Genomic DNA, 14266 nt, shown 5'->3' with positions numbered 1-14266 from the left:
ACATGTTCAAATCTGAGTGGGACAAGCGACGCAACGAAAAGGTTCCAGAGTGACACGATGGCTCAGGGTAAGGACCAGGGTGAAGCAGTATGGAGCCAGGGTCCGTGCAGCGGCGGGCCGAGTTGTGGGGAGAGCGCTCTGCACGCTCTGCTCATCCCTCCGCACATCATCTGGCCAAGCCTGGGTGCAGCTCACGGTGCCTGAACGATCGAACCGCCAGGCAGCTGCACGTATAGCGACGGGCCAGTAAGCGGGGTCGTTGCTCGCCGCAGAGCGAGGCGGTCAGCCTCACCGTCGCCCAACCTCGCCATTAAAATCCGGGAATGGTCGATGCGCTGTCGCCAGCCATCCTGCCGCTGACATCACGCGCAGATATCCTTCAGTAGCTCTCGCCGCTTCCGCTCCGTTGCATACCCGTCCCTAACCTTACCTTTCCTGTACCATATTCTTACCCTTACCGCTGGTTCTCTACCGATCGCTTATCGCGTCCCGCGTCCCGCGTACCTGGCTCCAACCTCCTCCTCCCCCATGCCGAGCTCGTTTTTCTCCCTACCGTCGTCGCTGCTCTTGCTTTCACTTTCCAACTACTTGGCAACAGCGGAGCCTTGGCCCTACAACCTCCCAAAGCATGAGAAATACTGGCCCGAGCACGAGGAGTTCGTCAAACGGGATGCATATATACACGAACGTGTGGCACGCCAGCCTCCCGCGGGAGTGCAAAAGATGAGCCATGATCCCGGCGAGAAGTTCTATCTCCACTACTGGCAGTTCGAGGAGGCCACTGGCAGCGCAGAGCAAGTGCCGGATAGCTTCAGAGCGAGGGCTCGAACGGTGGATGTGGACGGCGACGAACATTACTCCAATACTTCGCTGGCCGAGAACCTGCTACCACCACTCCTTCTGCATTCCGAAACCTCCGAAGCTGGCCGGAGTCTACTCAGATTCTTCCAGCGCAATTTGTTCGACAAGCGCGGCTACGAGTGTCCGACCGGAACAAACAGCTGCACAAGCATCAACCGACCCAACAGCTGTTGCCCGTCCGACGAGTCCTGCGTCATCGTCGAGGATACTGGCGTGGGCGATGTGGGCTGCTGTCCGGCGGGAACCACATGCTTGGGCGGGGTTTCAAGTTGCAACACCGACGCCGGCTATACCAGTTGCCCGGGAAGTGACAACGGCGGCTGCTGTATTCCCGGATACAGCTGCCAGGACATAGGCTGTATGTCTCCCACTGAAACCCGCCAGCCATTGGCGATCCTGTAGCACCGCTGACTCGATTTAGGCATCAGTATGGCTACTGTCACCACGACCCTTCCCCCGGCCACGTCTACTGCCAGCAGCACACGAAAAACATCGACTTCCCGCGCAGACCCGACCACAACAAGCAACGGGGAGACGACGAGCACAAAGACGACGGGGACAAAAACGACGACGGAGAAATCGTCGAGCTGGGCAGCTTCCACAAGCTCCAAGAAGGCCAGCAGCACCATCAGCAGCACAAAAACAAGCACAAGCACAAGCACAACCCCGCAGGGCACGCTTACCTGCAGCACAGGCTTCCAGTCTTGTCCTGCGAGCCTGGGCGGAGGGTGCTGCCCGACAGACAGAGCATGCGGGTCTGCAGAATGCCCGGCGCTGTCGACGGCATCCTCCACCTCGAGCAGTGCTAGCAGCGGCGGCGCCCTGCCTCCTGTCCGTCCGACCGGCAGCGGCGAGAGCGTCACCGCCGCGCCATCGTCGACGTCCATCGACGGCTGTCCCACCGGCTTCTACGCCTGCTCTGCCTATTATCAAGGAGGATGCTGCCGCGTGGGCCGCGACTGCCAGAAGACGTCGTGCCCCACGGTCTCGACGACCGGGCTGGTGAGCAACGGCGTCACCATCATCGCACAGACGGGAGCTTCGTTTGCCGCCGAGAGCGGGTCTTGCGCGACTGGTTGGTCGAGCTGCGCCGCCAGCGTGGGCGGTGGATGCTGCCCCAGCGGATACGGGTGCGGGAGCAGCTGCACGTACACGGCGACCGGCACGGCGTCGGCGGGGAGTGCGGTTGCGAAGGTCGCGCCGAGCAGCGCCGTCCCGGACGCGCGCGTCTGGGGATGGCTGCTCGCGTTCGTGGCGTTGGGAAGCGGCATTGCGATGCTGGCGCTGTGAGGTCGACGATGAAGTAGTGGCAGATGATTTACGACGGATAATGAGCATATAGACGGCGTGTACCACTGAGAAATGTAATATTACTTTGCGAGCGAGCCAATTGACGCAGCTCGCGAGATCTGCGAGGAATCGGAGCGAAGTTCGGCCTGGCGTCACACAGCGGCAGGGATGTCAGGCTCAGATCTGGTGATGCGCGGCTGGCAGTGGGCCTGGGCGGTTTGGGGGCCTGGGGACAGAGCGGCGGGCAGGTTGGGCTGGCGGTCGATTGCGTCGTGCAGCGTTGAGATATAGGCGTCGGCATGCTGGGACGATGGAACGAACGAGGGTGAGCTGATCGGCCTGGGCTCCTCACTCGCTGCTGCAGACGCATCCACACAGGATGAAGAGAGAGCGCAGATCAGCGTTAGCCGACCCTCGCGCCCCCCACATCATCGCCCATGCTTAAACAACGTCAACCACGCATCTGCTCAGGTCGCATCTGACTCCGCTCCGCCAACCACGCGCCAACCTGCCCTCCACCGCGCCCCTCCTGCAAGCACCTGGCACTTCGCCACCCCAGCCCCGCAACACCAGTCGCGCGAGCTCAACCACGCCTGGCACCTCCACCAACGCCCAATTCAGCCAACTCGTGCACCAAGCACTGCCAGCCCTCCCCACCCACTGGCACACGGCTTGATGGATCACGAGCGGCTGCTGGCCTTATCGCGATTGCCTTGAAGACCTGCAACAGGTCTTCAAAAGCTAGCGATAGCCAGCATGCCTTCCACACCTCAGGACGACCGCAGCGCACCCATGGCCGCCTCGCGCTCGGTCTCCCAGGCGCTGCTCGCCAGCCATGAGTACCGCCGCTGGTGCAAGCGCTATCGCACCGAAATCGCCGCAAGCTCCAGCAGTCTGCTTTCCACCATCACGGCTGTGAGTAGTAGCTCCTCCGCATGCCCGCCGTGGCCCGGGCTTGCCTCCGCTGACCCAACCGCCAACGTCACAGTATCCTCTCGACTCCGTGAAGACACGCATGCAAACGTAAGATCTTCCACCCTGTGCCGGCCTCCTGCAATTGGCTGCTGACCGCCGCACAGGTACAGCAACAGGTTCACCGGCGTCGTCGACTGCGTCCAGCAAACCTACAGGAACGAGGGCACCAAGGGCTTCTGGCGCGGTAAGCCCCCGCCCGACCACCTTTGCAATTGGTCCTGCGATCCGCTAACGCCCGGGCTGCAGGCGTGCTCTCCCCGTTGGCGAGCATCACTCTGGTCCGCACCGTCTCGTTCTCCGTCTACCAACGCGCCAAGTACACCTACGATACATGGATGACACACGCGACGGGCATCTCTCCGCTGGAGAGGGCGAACACGAGGGGCGCGCGGCCCAACTTGAACACCATGTCGTGCTTCTTCACGGCTGGCGCTACGGCCGGTGCCGTCATCACGTTCATTGCTTGTACGCAACCCTTGCTGGACCGATCTTTTTTGTGGGAATGACAATGATAACCGGTAGACTTCTAGGTCCGTTCGAGTTGACAAAGATGAGCGCTCAGATCTCCGTTCTCGCCCAGTGCAAGGAGGGCGGCGCAAAGCCCAATCCTATCGTCCAGAGTTACGCCGAGCTTGGCACTTTCCGCACCGCACAGATGGTCGTCAAACACCGTGGTTTGGGAGGTCTTTACGCCGGAGTCCACTATCACTTGCGTAAGTGGCGCGCAACAGTTTAGAGCTTCACCATGTCATAGTTCAGTGCTGACCGTGCTACAGTCCGCGACACGATCGGCACCGGCATCTACTTCATGACGTATGAGAGCTCCAAGCAGCTACTCGCCAACGCTCGCGGAAACTCCCCGACGTCTCCCTTCGCGGTGGTTGTCGCCGGAGGCCTCTGCGGTCTCGTGAGCTGGGCCTGCGTAAGCTTCGGGCCCGCATACATGGTCCAACGGGCGTCTGATTCTAACGGTCATGTGCAGATCTACCCCATTGACACGGCGAAGAGCATCTATCAACGCAACTGCTTCACCCAGCACAGGGATCGTACCACGAAGCAAAAGATCCAGTTCTTCAATCCTCGCATGTACAAGGGCAAGTCATTCTTGGATTATGTCGGAGGCACGGGCATCCCTTAAACTAACAGCAGCCGGTAGGTCTCGGAGTTTCCATGAGCCGTTCCTGCGTCGTCAACGCCATCTTCTTCTCAGCATTCGAGCTCATCAAGAAGCGCATCAACCGCTTGGACTACGATGAGGAGCTTCTCCGCGCCCACGGAAAGTAACCACCAAGCTCGACTATGCACATCAGCACATTATTTCCCGTTGTAGAGACGGCACTACACAAGATCTGGATCCCGCTCACAGTGACTACGAGTAGCTCCTACCACGGGCTTTAATTGAAGCATTCCCCTCGTCTTTTACAGAGGAAAAAGGCCACTTCTAGGCAGGCCAACCGAGCATATGATGATTCTGCGGGGACTTTTTCAGTTTTTATCCTTTTCTTTTTTTTTCTCTCTCCTTTTCTCCAAGTCTCGGAACGGTTAAGCGGGTATTAGTTATGCGGATGCGGTACGTGGGTTTTTTTTTTTTCGAAATCAGACGTGGGCAGGGAACGTTTCAAAACGTTTCCACATGGTGGCGGAAAGTTTCCATGTATGTACATTCGAAACAGCTTCACCTATCTTTCATACTTCTTAATCAGAAGTTCGAAAGGGTAGGGGTTGTTTCCACGGCAGATGGGGGGAAGAAGAGTGGGTGTTATGCACAAACACACACACAAATCGCGGGAGGGGGGAGGGTCATCAATCGGTGGTATAGTTTTATGGGGAAAATGAATTCAGAGTATTCACGCCAGTAACCCCTTTTCTTCCCCTCCATGATTGTGGTGATGTTGTGGTTACAAGGATTTTTCATGAGAGAAGCTCTCGGAGGGGTGTAACGGTTCTTTCTAATTCGATTCGTTCGAACACATTTTCAATATGCCTTTGACTAGAGCTTGAAGAGCCCAGGCGAAGAGGCGGTAAAAGCTGATGCCTTTTTTTTTTCTTTTCTTCTTCTCTCATAATCGATCGTATGCAATGCGATGCGATGCGACACTGCAACTGCAACTGCGGCAACGGTCCGAGCCGCTGTTGCCGCCGTTGCTGCACCACTTCTTCTTTGTCGTCAACGTACATGCAGCGACAGCAACAGCAGCAGCAGCAGCAGAGGTGGTACAAAGGTATGTACGATGGAAATGGTTAGGTAGTACTCGTTGTCTTGGTGAGTCAATTGTAATTTTGCTAGTACGGAGTTTATAGGCAGTTCGTCTTTCTTATGCGGCTTAGTGTGTGTATCGAGGATTGAATAGATTGGAAGGCTTTACGATGAGATGGTTTACTGTGAAGTGCGTATGAGTGAGCCACGTAGACAGGTAGGTATGCTGTGGTGGTGTGCAATGTGCAAGTCGGAATGAAGGGGTGTGTGATAAGCGATTGTGACTGGGGAAGGGGTGGAAAACGACGTACGGGTGACGTTGTCGACTGTCGCCGCTGAAATATGTTTGGAAGCTCTTTCTTTCTTTCTTTCTTTTCCCCTTCATCCCCTGATAGCAACTTGACGCTTGTTATTCTCAGAGCATTGCGGGACAGTAAAATCATTGCTTACTCATCCTCTGGCTGCTCCTGTTGCATTAGCGGGTCACATCGAGGGACTGTCGTCAATGCCGTACCAAAGGGCACTACTGACCATGGGAAGAATCGAACTGTCGAAAGTGGTAGTAGTGGAACCGTGCACTCTGGTTCACGAGTGGTGATGGGAATCGACTCCTACGAGAAGCATCTGATCGTTCCTGGGCTCGGGATCCACAAGTAGTAGTAGGAAGGGAGACAGAAAACTGTCAACATCAGCTTGAACCATGGTTCCGGTCGAACATAGATGTGTACAAGCGCGGATAAAAAAAGAAGCGAAGGGTTGATAAAGTGGATGTAACTGTAACGATATCCTTATCTATCAAGGTGTAGTAAGCGCTTCCCAGCGGTACGCTAGACTACGACTCGTGGCGGAGCCATCGCGTTATTAGACGTCATGCTAGTAGTGGTAGTAATGTGACTACTGGTTTCATAGATAGAAGCGAGCCAGGTTCAGTCGACTCGCCGCCCCAGCATGACCCGGCGAGACGTCTCGACTAGCTTGGTGAGCTTGCAGGGAACGGATATCTCGGCCACCAACTCGCGGAGCGGAGAAAGCCAGGTGAGCCTATCGGGCTGCTCGGCATGCAGACGAAGCGGTAAATACCCACGACGTTTCAGTGGCATTGGATTTGAGCCATATGGGCTCACTTGCAGCAGAGGGCGCATTGGCGGTGAAGATGCACGCTGCAGGTTGGACGGGCCACGTAATATAAGCGTTTTGCTGAGCAGTAGCACATCTGCAATGATAATGCAGGAGCGGCGGCCGGAGCAAAGGAAGGAGGGAGCATCTTCGGCGACCGTAGAGCCATCATGGTGCCCAAAAGTTCCCGGTCCGTTTCGGGGACTCGGGAGATGGCTGGCTGAGCGCTGATGACTCCTACTTTGGGAAGTTTCTTTGTCAAAGGCCGAGCATGCGGACCGCCACGACACGGGCCGATGTCGGCCAGAGCTGGGAAGGCGTCGCGCTGGCAATCGGATGGCCAGAGACGGCATGACAAAAAATAATTGCGCAGCAGAGACCCGTGAGATGGGGTGATGGTTGCTGTGTTGCGTCCGGCCTAACGCGCAATCATGGCATCGTCGGCGCCGACAGGCTGCGAGGCCTGGGGTACCTCCCAGGTTGCTCGAGTACACAGTACCTACACAGTTCGAACTGTTGACCGGTCGTCTCACAAACCCAGCGCCGCCCAAAGCCAGACAGTCCTTCGCTTGCGACGAACACGATCTAGCCTATCAAACGCACCCCGCAACCTGCAGAAACGGGAAAGGAGAGATGGGAGGCGGATGTCGGTGTGCATGGCGCACAGATGCAATCTCTCTCTCTCTGCCGCGCTGCCGCCGCCGCGCCCGAGCCTCGCCGTTTCCACGTCTCCACCCACCATTCGACCACCCGCCCAGCGCGAGGCACGCAGCCTTCTCGGCCGAAATGAGTTAGGGAGTGCCGGTCCCTGCATCCGCGCTCCGGTCAGCCTTGCCACGCGCCGGCGCGAAGCATTGGAGCGCTGCTCCTCGGCTCGAGCGAGCGGCAGCCGGCCACGGTTCCAGCGTCGCGGAGTCGGGAGCATGCAGGAGAAGGAGCGCTGCGTCCTTCCTGGCCAAAGAATGCAGGGGCAGCGGCGGTTGATTTGCTGCCTCGAAAGGGTTGGGGTTTATTGGTTTGCCGGGGAATGCTGGGGCCCTAACTAACGGCGAAGGGCAACATTTGGCTGCATTTTTGCTGTTTCCCGTTCGCGCTTCTCCCCGCGTGCGCGCTTGTACAGGCGGCGGTGGCTTTCGCAGCTGAGCGCTTTGCTTATCTTCGGCCCGCACGCAGGCTGCGTGTTGGCCATGTGTCTTCTCTGCCCTGAGGCTGAGGGCTGGCCGGCGCGGATGGCGCAAATCAGCTGCGCAGCGCTGGGGTAAGCTTGCAGGTGTGAGAAGATAAGGGTCCAGCTCCCAAGATGCCGGGGAGGCGCTTACTCGCTAAGCGCAGGCTGCCAGTCGCGGCCTGTCCACGTTTCGCTCGCCTGGCCACCGAATGTGATGTGCAGCCGACAATGGACCCTGGAGCTGGACGCTGCCACGCTGCCAATAATGCCCGCGCCCGTCGCCGTTGTTATCTGCTCTCAGCCGCTAAATGGCGGATCGTCGGCGGCCTAAAAACGACACCACCTGCAGCCTCCGCCCGGGCCCCTGACCAACCGGCCAACCGGGGGCGCGGCCGCTGCTGACCCTTACCCTAAACCGCAGCCCCGGCCTTTTTGGACCCTGCATGAAGCGTGGGTCACAGCTCCAGCACTGATGCTTCGCGGAGTCACGCCGCGTGGTGAGCATTCCGAAGCCCACCGAACGGACTCGGCGGCGCCGCCAGCTGCTCGACAGCCTCGCCGCCTCTGACTCTGACAATGCATATAAATATGCCCTCGCGCCGCTCGCGTGGCCTCCACGAATATCTCCTTTATCCATTCTTCAGTCGCACAAAGGGAAGGCCACGAGGTCGAGACTGCGGGTCCAGAACACACGTACCCGTCTACCCATACTGTCGGTTCACGCGCAACAAGGGGAGAAGACGCATATATTTGGAACACGCCCTGCTGCCTCCTGTCCGTCGCGAGCAACACACAGCATACACCAATCCTTTCTCCGCCCGCCTGTCGCTTCTTCTTCGTCCAAAGAGTGAGTACTGCTCCAACACCCTCAGGATGACACCCTTGACTAACGACAATCCCTCCCAGCTCTCTCGCTCTCTCTTCTACTTCAGGTCAACCGTCGCTTCTTCAACAACCGCAACCATGTGCTCCTACACGTACAGCTGGTACTACTGCAACCACGACTACTACATCTGGGCCAACAGCATCGAGGTCTGCCCCAACCGCCTGCTCAGCGGCTACTCGTGCGACGCCTGGAGCATCGACATGTGCAAGAACATGACCGTCAAGTGCGGCGGCTTCTCCAACTACTACTGCTCCGACTGCTCCGAGGACGTCGCCCTCGAGTACGAGCTGGACGAGATGTAAAAAAAAAAGAAAAAAGAAAAAAGAGGCCTTTTATGACCTCCGTTACGAACGAGATACGAGCGAAAGAACCACCACTAGACAAGGCAAGATTGTTCCGAGAAGAAAGAACCAAGAATGAAAGAAAAAGAAAAAAAATCTCGACGACACAACAACACCGCCAACACACCATAGGATGTTGGGCCGACGACGACGAAGAAACCAACACCGAGAGAGCATTCGCCGATCCCTTCCCCGACGACCCGCTCACGCTTATCTCATCTCGTCTTCCCCTCCCCCAATCGGCGTGCACCGGAAGACAACCCGTCATTCCCCACTCGCTCCTCCTTTGTTCGGACCCTGAATATCCCTTGGCGACTGGCGGCGGCGGCGGCGGCGACTGGAACTGGCGGCGTTTATTTTTTTTTCGAAACCTTATCGGTGTTCTCTCCCATTCGCATTCTTGGGGCGACTTACAAGCATCAGCATTGTTGCATCTTTGGCGCGCGCGGCTTTGACGCCACGCCACACGTCTTTTTTTTTTTTGGCTTTCACCTTTTTCCCCATCGTAATGCGTGGCGCCATTTAGCGTTGTAGCGCAACTTGGCGTTTCGTGTTTGGCTGGTTGGCTGTTTGGCTGATCTCCATTTTTATTGGTTGTTCAAGTGGAAGGCCATCATCACTTTTTCAGCTATCCCTTTTTCCCGCGTTTTATTTGCTGCTTTTCAAATATCCACAGATCGATTGCTTTAGAGAGAGAGAGTGACTTCTTTTGATGAATTTAAATGCGAGACAAAGAGACGATATTCACTATCAAGACATGTTCACAACGTTGAGGGGAAAAAGACGACGAGAAGAAGTGACCCATTTACATTCTTGAAGTCGTGTGCTGAAAGGCTACTATACTCTACGTCTACTACCACTACTACTACTACCACCACCATTACTACTTATTACTCGGTCACTCTAGCCGTCTCCCCAGGGTCGACATGCTCACCCTTCACAGGAGTGTCGCCGAAGCTGGCTTCCACCTGCTTGACGCGGCGCCGCGCGTCGACGTACATCATGAAGTCAGTGTACGTCTCCGGCATGACCTTGACATCCTTCTCGACGGTGAAGGTGTAGTTGAACTGGCCGGTGGGCTTCGCCACGCCGTGCTCGACGTCGCGCACCTTGGAGTCGACCCGGACCTGGACGCGCGTGTACCTGTTGTTCTCCCCCGCCTGCTCCTGCTCGTCGGGCGCGGCCACGATCGGCGGGTCCGTGTACACGACCGTGGCCGTCAGGTACAGGACGCTGCCGACCGGGACCGGGTTGAGGAAGGTGCTGGGGTCGAGGGAGACGAACGTGGGGCGGGCGTGGGCGAAGGAGGCGGCGCAGCAGAAGGCGAGCTCGAAGGTTTGCTTGAGGAGGAAGCCGCCGAAGATCATGAAGTGGTGGCGGTTGCGGTACTGCGGTTGCATGATGCTGGCCGTCTGCAGCTTGGTGTCTTTCATGAAATGCACGTTCGAAGGTCGCCGCAGTGGATCCATGGGATCTGACGTGTCAATCAGCTAAATGGGAACGGGGGTGGCTGATGACGCAAAGCATGCAGAACATGCTGGAAGACAAGATGCATCGACCAAGAGGCGGTGGAGTGGAAGTTGTAAGATGTTAAAAGTGCGGTCCGTTATAGAGACATGGTCTCGGAGTTTGGATTGCATATCGTTTCGGAAAACCTACCGTGGTACTGCAGCTGTTTCTGCCAAAGCGCATGGATCAGGTCACTCTCGAGATCGTTGGGAGTATGTTTGATCAGAGAATTTGTTTTCAGTTCCTTGCGGTGCTTAGAATTCTGCTCTCCCAGAGCAAAGAGCTGTTTTTCCTCTTCCGTTTCGGGAACGATGGCGTTAACATTGACTGGCCTGGTTTGTTTTAGCACCAGATCAGTAGAGCAAAGCTTGGCACAAACCTCTTAGTACCAGGGTCCAACGAGACCATGGTGAAGCTACAATGCAACAAAACATCTTCGTCTTTGACCTTCTCGCCCTCCTTGGGAGCCTTGGCCACTTGCAGAGTGATTTCCATACTAGAACGTCCTGTAGCATATGTGACTCTGCCGCTGTACTCGAGGTCACAGATCTCGGTGAGAGGATTGCGAATTGTGATTCTGTCACAGGCTGCGGTTACAGTGGTGACTTCATCGCCAGTATGCTTGTAAGCAACAACGCCGGATAAGGCATCAAGATCCATGAAAAGGGTGCCAAGTCTTATGCGCGTCAGCTGCTGTAGCCACAAACAGCGTAATTGAGCCATGGAATTCGCACCTGATATGGCCAGAGGAATTCAGATAAGTGTCTAGTAACCATGGATCTTGGGCAAGAGGAAGAATCTACGGCTGAGTCAGTCAGCCTGTTCTCGAGCTGCGGCCTGGTGGTGCACTGACAACTCGATGATAACTGTCAGACATCTTCTTGGGCTCGAGCTTCCGATCGGCAGACACATGCGGCTTTCCTGATGGCTGCGACGGGTCTTCGCCCTGGCGCTGCTTCTTGCGCAATGCCTCTATCCATGGTGTATGGACCCGTGATTCGGTCAAGGCGCGGAAGACACCATCGGTGGCCTTGTGAGAGGTGATGCTGAATTGGCGGCGAGTGAAGACTCTCGGCGAAGGCCGCAGTGCCCGCAGGGCTGATCGTGATACGGCAGACATGCCAGGCGCTGGTGTTGATGCTTGGTGTTGGAGTAGGTAGGGGCGCTGACGGAACAATGACAGAGCGCTCGGCCCGCGCTGACCCGTCTTCACCCGCTGCTCCTTCCCGATGTCAGCAACCGTCCCTCCCCAATTCGCCGTAGCCGAAGGGGTCTATCTTTGCCGGACGGCTCCACCATCACGTACAACCACCTCGGATGATCTCTGCAACAGCAACCACCCGCCACGACGCTCGCCCCCACGCGGTGCACCAATGGCCGCCACCGCGGAGCTCGGGCGCCTCTGCTTGAGCCATTCGCGCGCTGACCTGCAACTGATTGCTGATGTTGCACTCACTGCATCTCCGTCTTCAGCGCATACGGGAGAGCCTTTCAGTAATGACCTTTCAGCAGCACTCACCGCTCCCTCTGCGTGGCTCTGTCGCGGTCAAGGCTTCCACTTAGCACTGGACATCTCTCTGGACGGGTGCCCGCTACATGGCGATCTTCGGCGATATTTGGCTCACAGCATATGCAATGCAGATGCAAGTAGCTTTCCGTGAGGCTTGACCAAGATGCTAACAGAATCTTCAGTTTTGGCGACAGCTCAACCTTCAAGCCGCCATAACACAGGAGCCTCTGCTTGACGGTGACTCTTCATGCATAACAGCAGGGATCCTGATCCATCTTACATACCGCAATCAGGATATTCCTCTCAATCCACGCCACCGCATGCCAAGTGCAATATCTGTACAAAATGTTCAGCCTCCACTTGGTGTGGAAATTGTCCATGTGACGTCTGTAATACTGACTATGGAGTTGTCATCGAGCAGTGAGCAAAAGAGTAGAGCAACGCGCGGCACGAGAGACATGGACTTACGGGCTTTACGACCCGTGACTGATCAACCAGAAGATATGGAATTTCCTATGGCGGATGACGTCCAAACCGCGACCATGCAAGAGCAGGCTATGCTACTAGACAGCATACGAGGAACGATGGCTGATGCACCCTTCCCGACTGGGGACGAGCTGCTGCATATGAATCCTCCCACAGCAATTCCCCAGCGTATCGACAGTGGCACGGCATCCGCAGATGACCAACTAAGCAAGGGAAACGCAGAGCAGCACGAGCTCAGACAGCCCATATTGGAACTGATTGACTCAACACTCCGTACGGCAATATGCGAGAAGCCGCCCAGGCTTCCGTCCGGTGTCAAAATCACCCGCGACGACGTTACCAAGCTTGCCGCCGTTTTCCCCGCCTTGTGGCGGCCTAATTATCTTAAAGTAACGTCCACCTGCTGTGATGATCTGCATCCCGCTAACCATCCCGTCGCAGCTAGTTTCGGAAAGGGCGCCATTCCTACCGACCATCGCACATGCTCTTTCTCGCTCGCTTCCCTCTAATGCAAGGTCAGCTTCGCTCAAACGGAAGGCCGCAGGGCTGCCAGGCCGCTATCTTCCTGGTGCAGCCCGCCCCGGGCCGTCTTCCCCGGCAGATGTACAACTGTGCAAGGGCGCAGACTCTGTTTACGAGGCTGCCTCGATCGGACTGTGGAACCTTCTACAACGAAGCCATTTCGATGCAGGAACCGGTGGGCGGCTCAAGCCCCTCGTAATCCACCCAAGCAATATTGCCACCGGTGGGTTGAGAGAGGCGGACGAGATGTTGTTTGAAATATCCGAGTGGCAAGGAGGCTCCGATCCGTTTGCTGGCTTGGATGATTCAGGCAACTCCCACAACCCATCTCCAGACCAGCTGCCTGAGCATGGATTGCTCTGGGAATGTGACAGTGAGTACGTTGAGAAGGACAGGTCATCGCTTTTCGAAACTATGGAAGTGCCTCTGGAAAACAACGACATACTGCCCGTATTCGACGAGAGTTACACAGACGAGCAGATGCTTCTCGATACAGGGGATGTGGTAGAGTTGGTCCGTGGTGTTGCGTCCGGAACTGTGCCTGATGCGCATAGCCTACCTGCAAGGTCAAGACATCAAGTTTCAACGGCGTGTGAGCGGGATACGATGGGAGAAACTTTACTCCTTGAAAACGCAGAGCGGACTGAAACCCCTACACCAGCAGATGCGTACGACTGCGTACTTGCAGAGCCAGAAATGCTATTCGACGCAGACATTTGAGAAAAGAGAATTGAGCCTAGGCTGTAAACGGTGGTGCCTCGCCTCGCATCTGTACCGACTAAGTCCTAATACAGCAGCCTCATGTCTCATACTTTCTCGGCTCGTTGTCCCACCTCGGCTACTACTGAATGGTAGGCTCTCGGTGTGGTACTTGACTCACCAAAGGAAGATCGTGACGGAGTGTGGCGCTTGATGTGGCAACAATGAGGACAGCGGAGGAAAAAAAAAGAAAGATAATCATCATCTAACTTTCGACAAGCAATCAGCATGGAACTGACGCCGGCAGCGATAAGGGTAGGACTTGGATTCGTTTCGACAACCCTTGGCGCACCGAAAAAAAAAAGCTTGAAACAAAAAAAGAAGAAGATAAGAACAAGACATGTTCGCCCAGCCGCCATAATTAATGCGAGCAGCAGAGGCTGGCTTGAAGTACTTTGTTGAAGGACGACACGGCACAAGAGCAAAGAATGCAGCAATCAAGCGAAGTGCTGAGCACGTTGGGACCGGAATTCTCCATCGGCTTTCGGGCAGCGAAAGGCCGCAGGGCCGTCGGGAGAGCTTCCACTGGTGATTTGGCGGGAGAGCGCTCCGGATGAAGTTAGAAACGGGAGATCCACAGTTCATCTGGCAGCCTGGATGGCGGAGTGCCACATCTGGGCCAGCGCCAATGGCCGGACACGAATGG

At 56.4% G+C, this 14266-nt stretch overlaps 5 protein-coding genes across 5 annotated transcripts; 4 read left to right on the top strand and 1 right to left on the bottom strand.

Annotated features, from left to right (window-relative positions):
- Positions 1-528: 528 nt before the first annotated feature.
- BKCO1_2900096 (gpi anchored protein) lies at positions 529-1670 on the top strand (the record flags this gene model as incomplete). Its single annotated transcript, XM_020273859.1, has 2 exons — positions 529-1223; positions 1283-1670. 2 exons carry the CDS (start codon positions 529-531, stop codon positions 1668-1670), a joined length of 1083 nt encoding a protein of 360 aa, XP_020129878.1.
- Positions 1671-2907: 1237 nt separating this feature from the next.
- On the top strand, positions 2908-4264 carry BKCO1_2900095 (mitochondrial carrier protein; the record flags this gene model as incomplete). The annotated part of the gene is made up of 7 exons (XM_020273858.1): positions 2908-3066; positions 3140-3174; positions 3231-3310; positions 3373-3591; positions 3657-3839; positions 3903-4048; positions 4109-4264. The coding sequence occupies 7 exons, from the start codon at positions 2908-2910 to the stop codon at positions 4262-4264; spliced, it is 978 nt and encodes a 325-aa protein (XP_020129875.1).
- Positions 4265-8480: 4216 nt separating this feature from the next.
- Positions 8481-8795, top strand: BKCO1_2900094 (uncharacterized protein; the record flags this gene model as incomplete). The annotated part of the gene is made up of 1 exon (XM_020273857.1): positions 8481-8795. One exon carries the CDS (start codon positions 8481-8483, stop codon positions 8793-8795), a length of 315 nt encoding a protein of 104 aa, XP_020129876.1.
- Positions 8796-9724: 929 nt separating this feature from the next.
- On the bottom strand, positions 9725-11463 carry BKCO1_2900093 (acyl-coenzyme a thioesterase 9; the record flags this gene model as incomplete). The annotated part of the gene is made up of 5 exons (XM_020273856.1): positions 9725-10308; positions 10494-10675; positions 10723-11019; positions 11078-11142; positions 11197-11463. 5 exons carry the CDS (start codon positions 11461-11463, stop codon positions 9725-9727), a joined length of 1395 nt encoding a protein of 464 aa, XP_020129881.1.
- A 710-nt stretch (positions 11464-12173) lies between these two features.
- Positions 12174-13581, top strand: BKCO1_2900092 (bel1-like homeodomain protein 8; the record flags this gene model as incomplete). The annotated part of the gene is made up of 2 exons (XM_020273855.1): positions 12174-12728; positions 12781-13581. The coding sequence occupies 2 exons, from the start codon at positions 12174-12176 to the stop codon at positions 13579-13581; spliced, it is 1356 nt and encodes a 451-aa protein (XP_020129882.1).
- Between the last annotated feature and the right edge of the window lie 685 nt (positions 13582-14266).

This window comes from Diplodia corticola (assembly GCF_001883845.1).
Source record: "Diplodia corticola strain CBS 112549 chromosome Unknown scaffold29, whole genome shotgun sequence".
NCBI classification, from domain to species: domain Eukaryota; kingdom Fungi; phylum Ascomycota; class Dothideomycetes; order Botryosphaeriales; family Botryosphaeriaceae; genus Diplodia; species Diplodia corticola.
The sequence above is the reverse complement of the archived record's forward strand: the minus strand, read 5'-3'. Positions and strand labels throughout refer to the sequence as shown.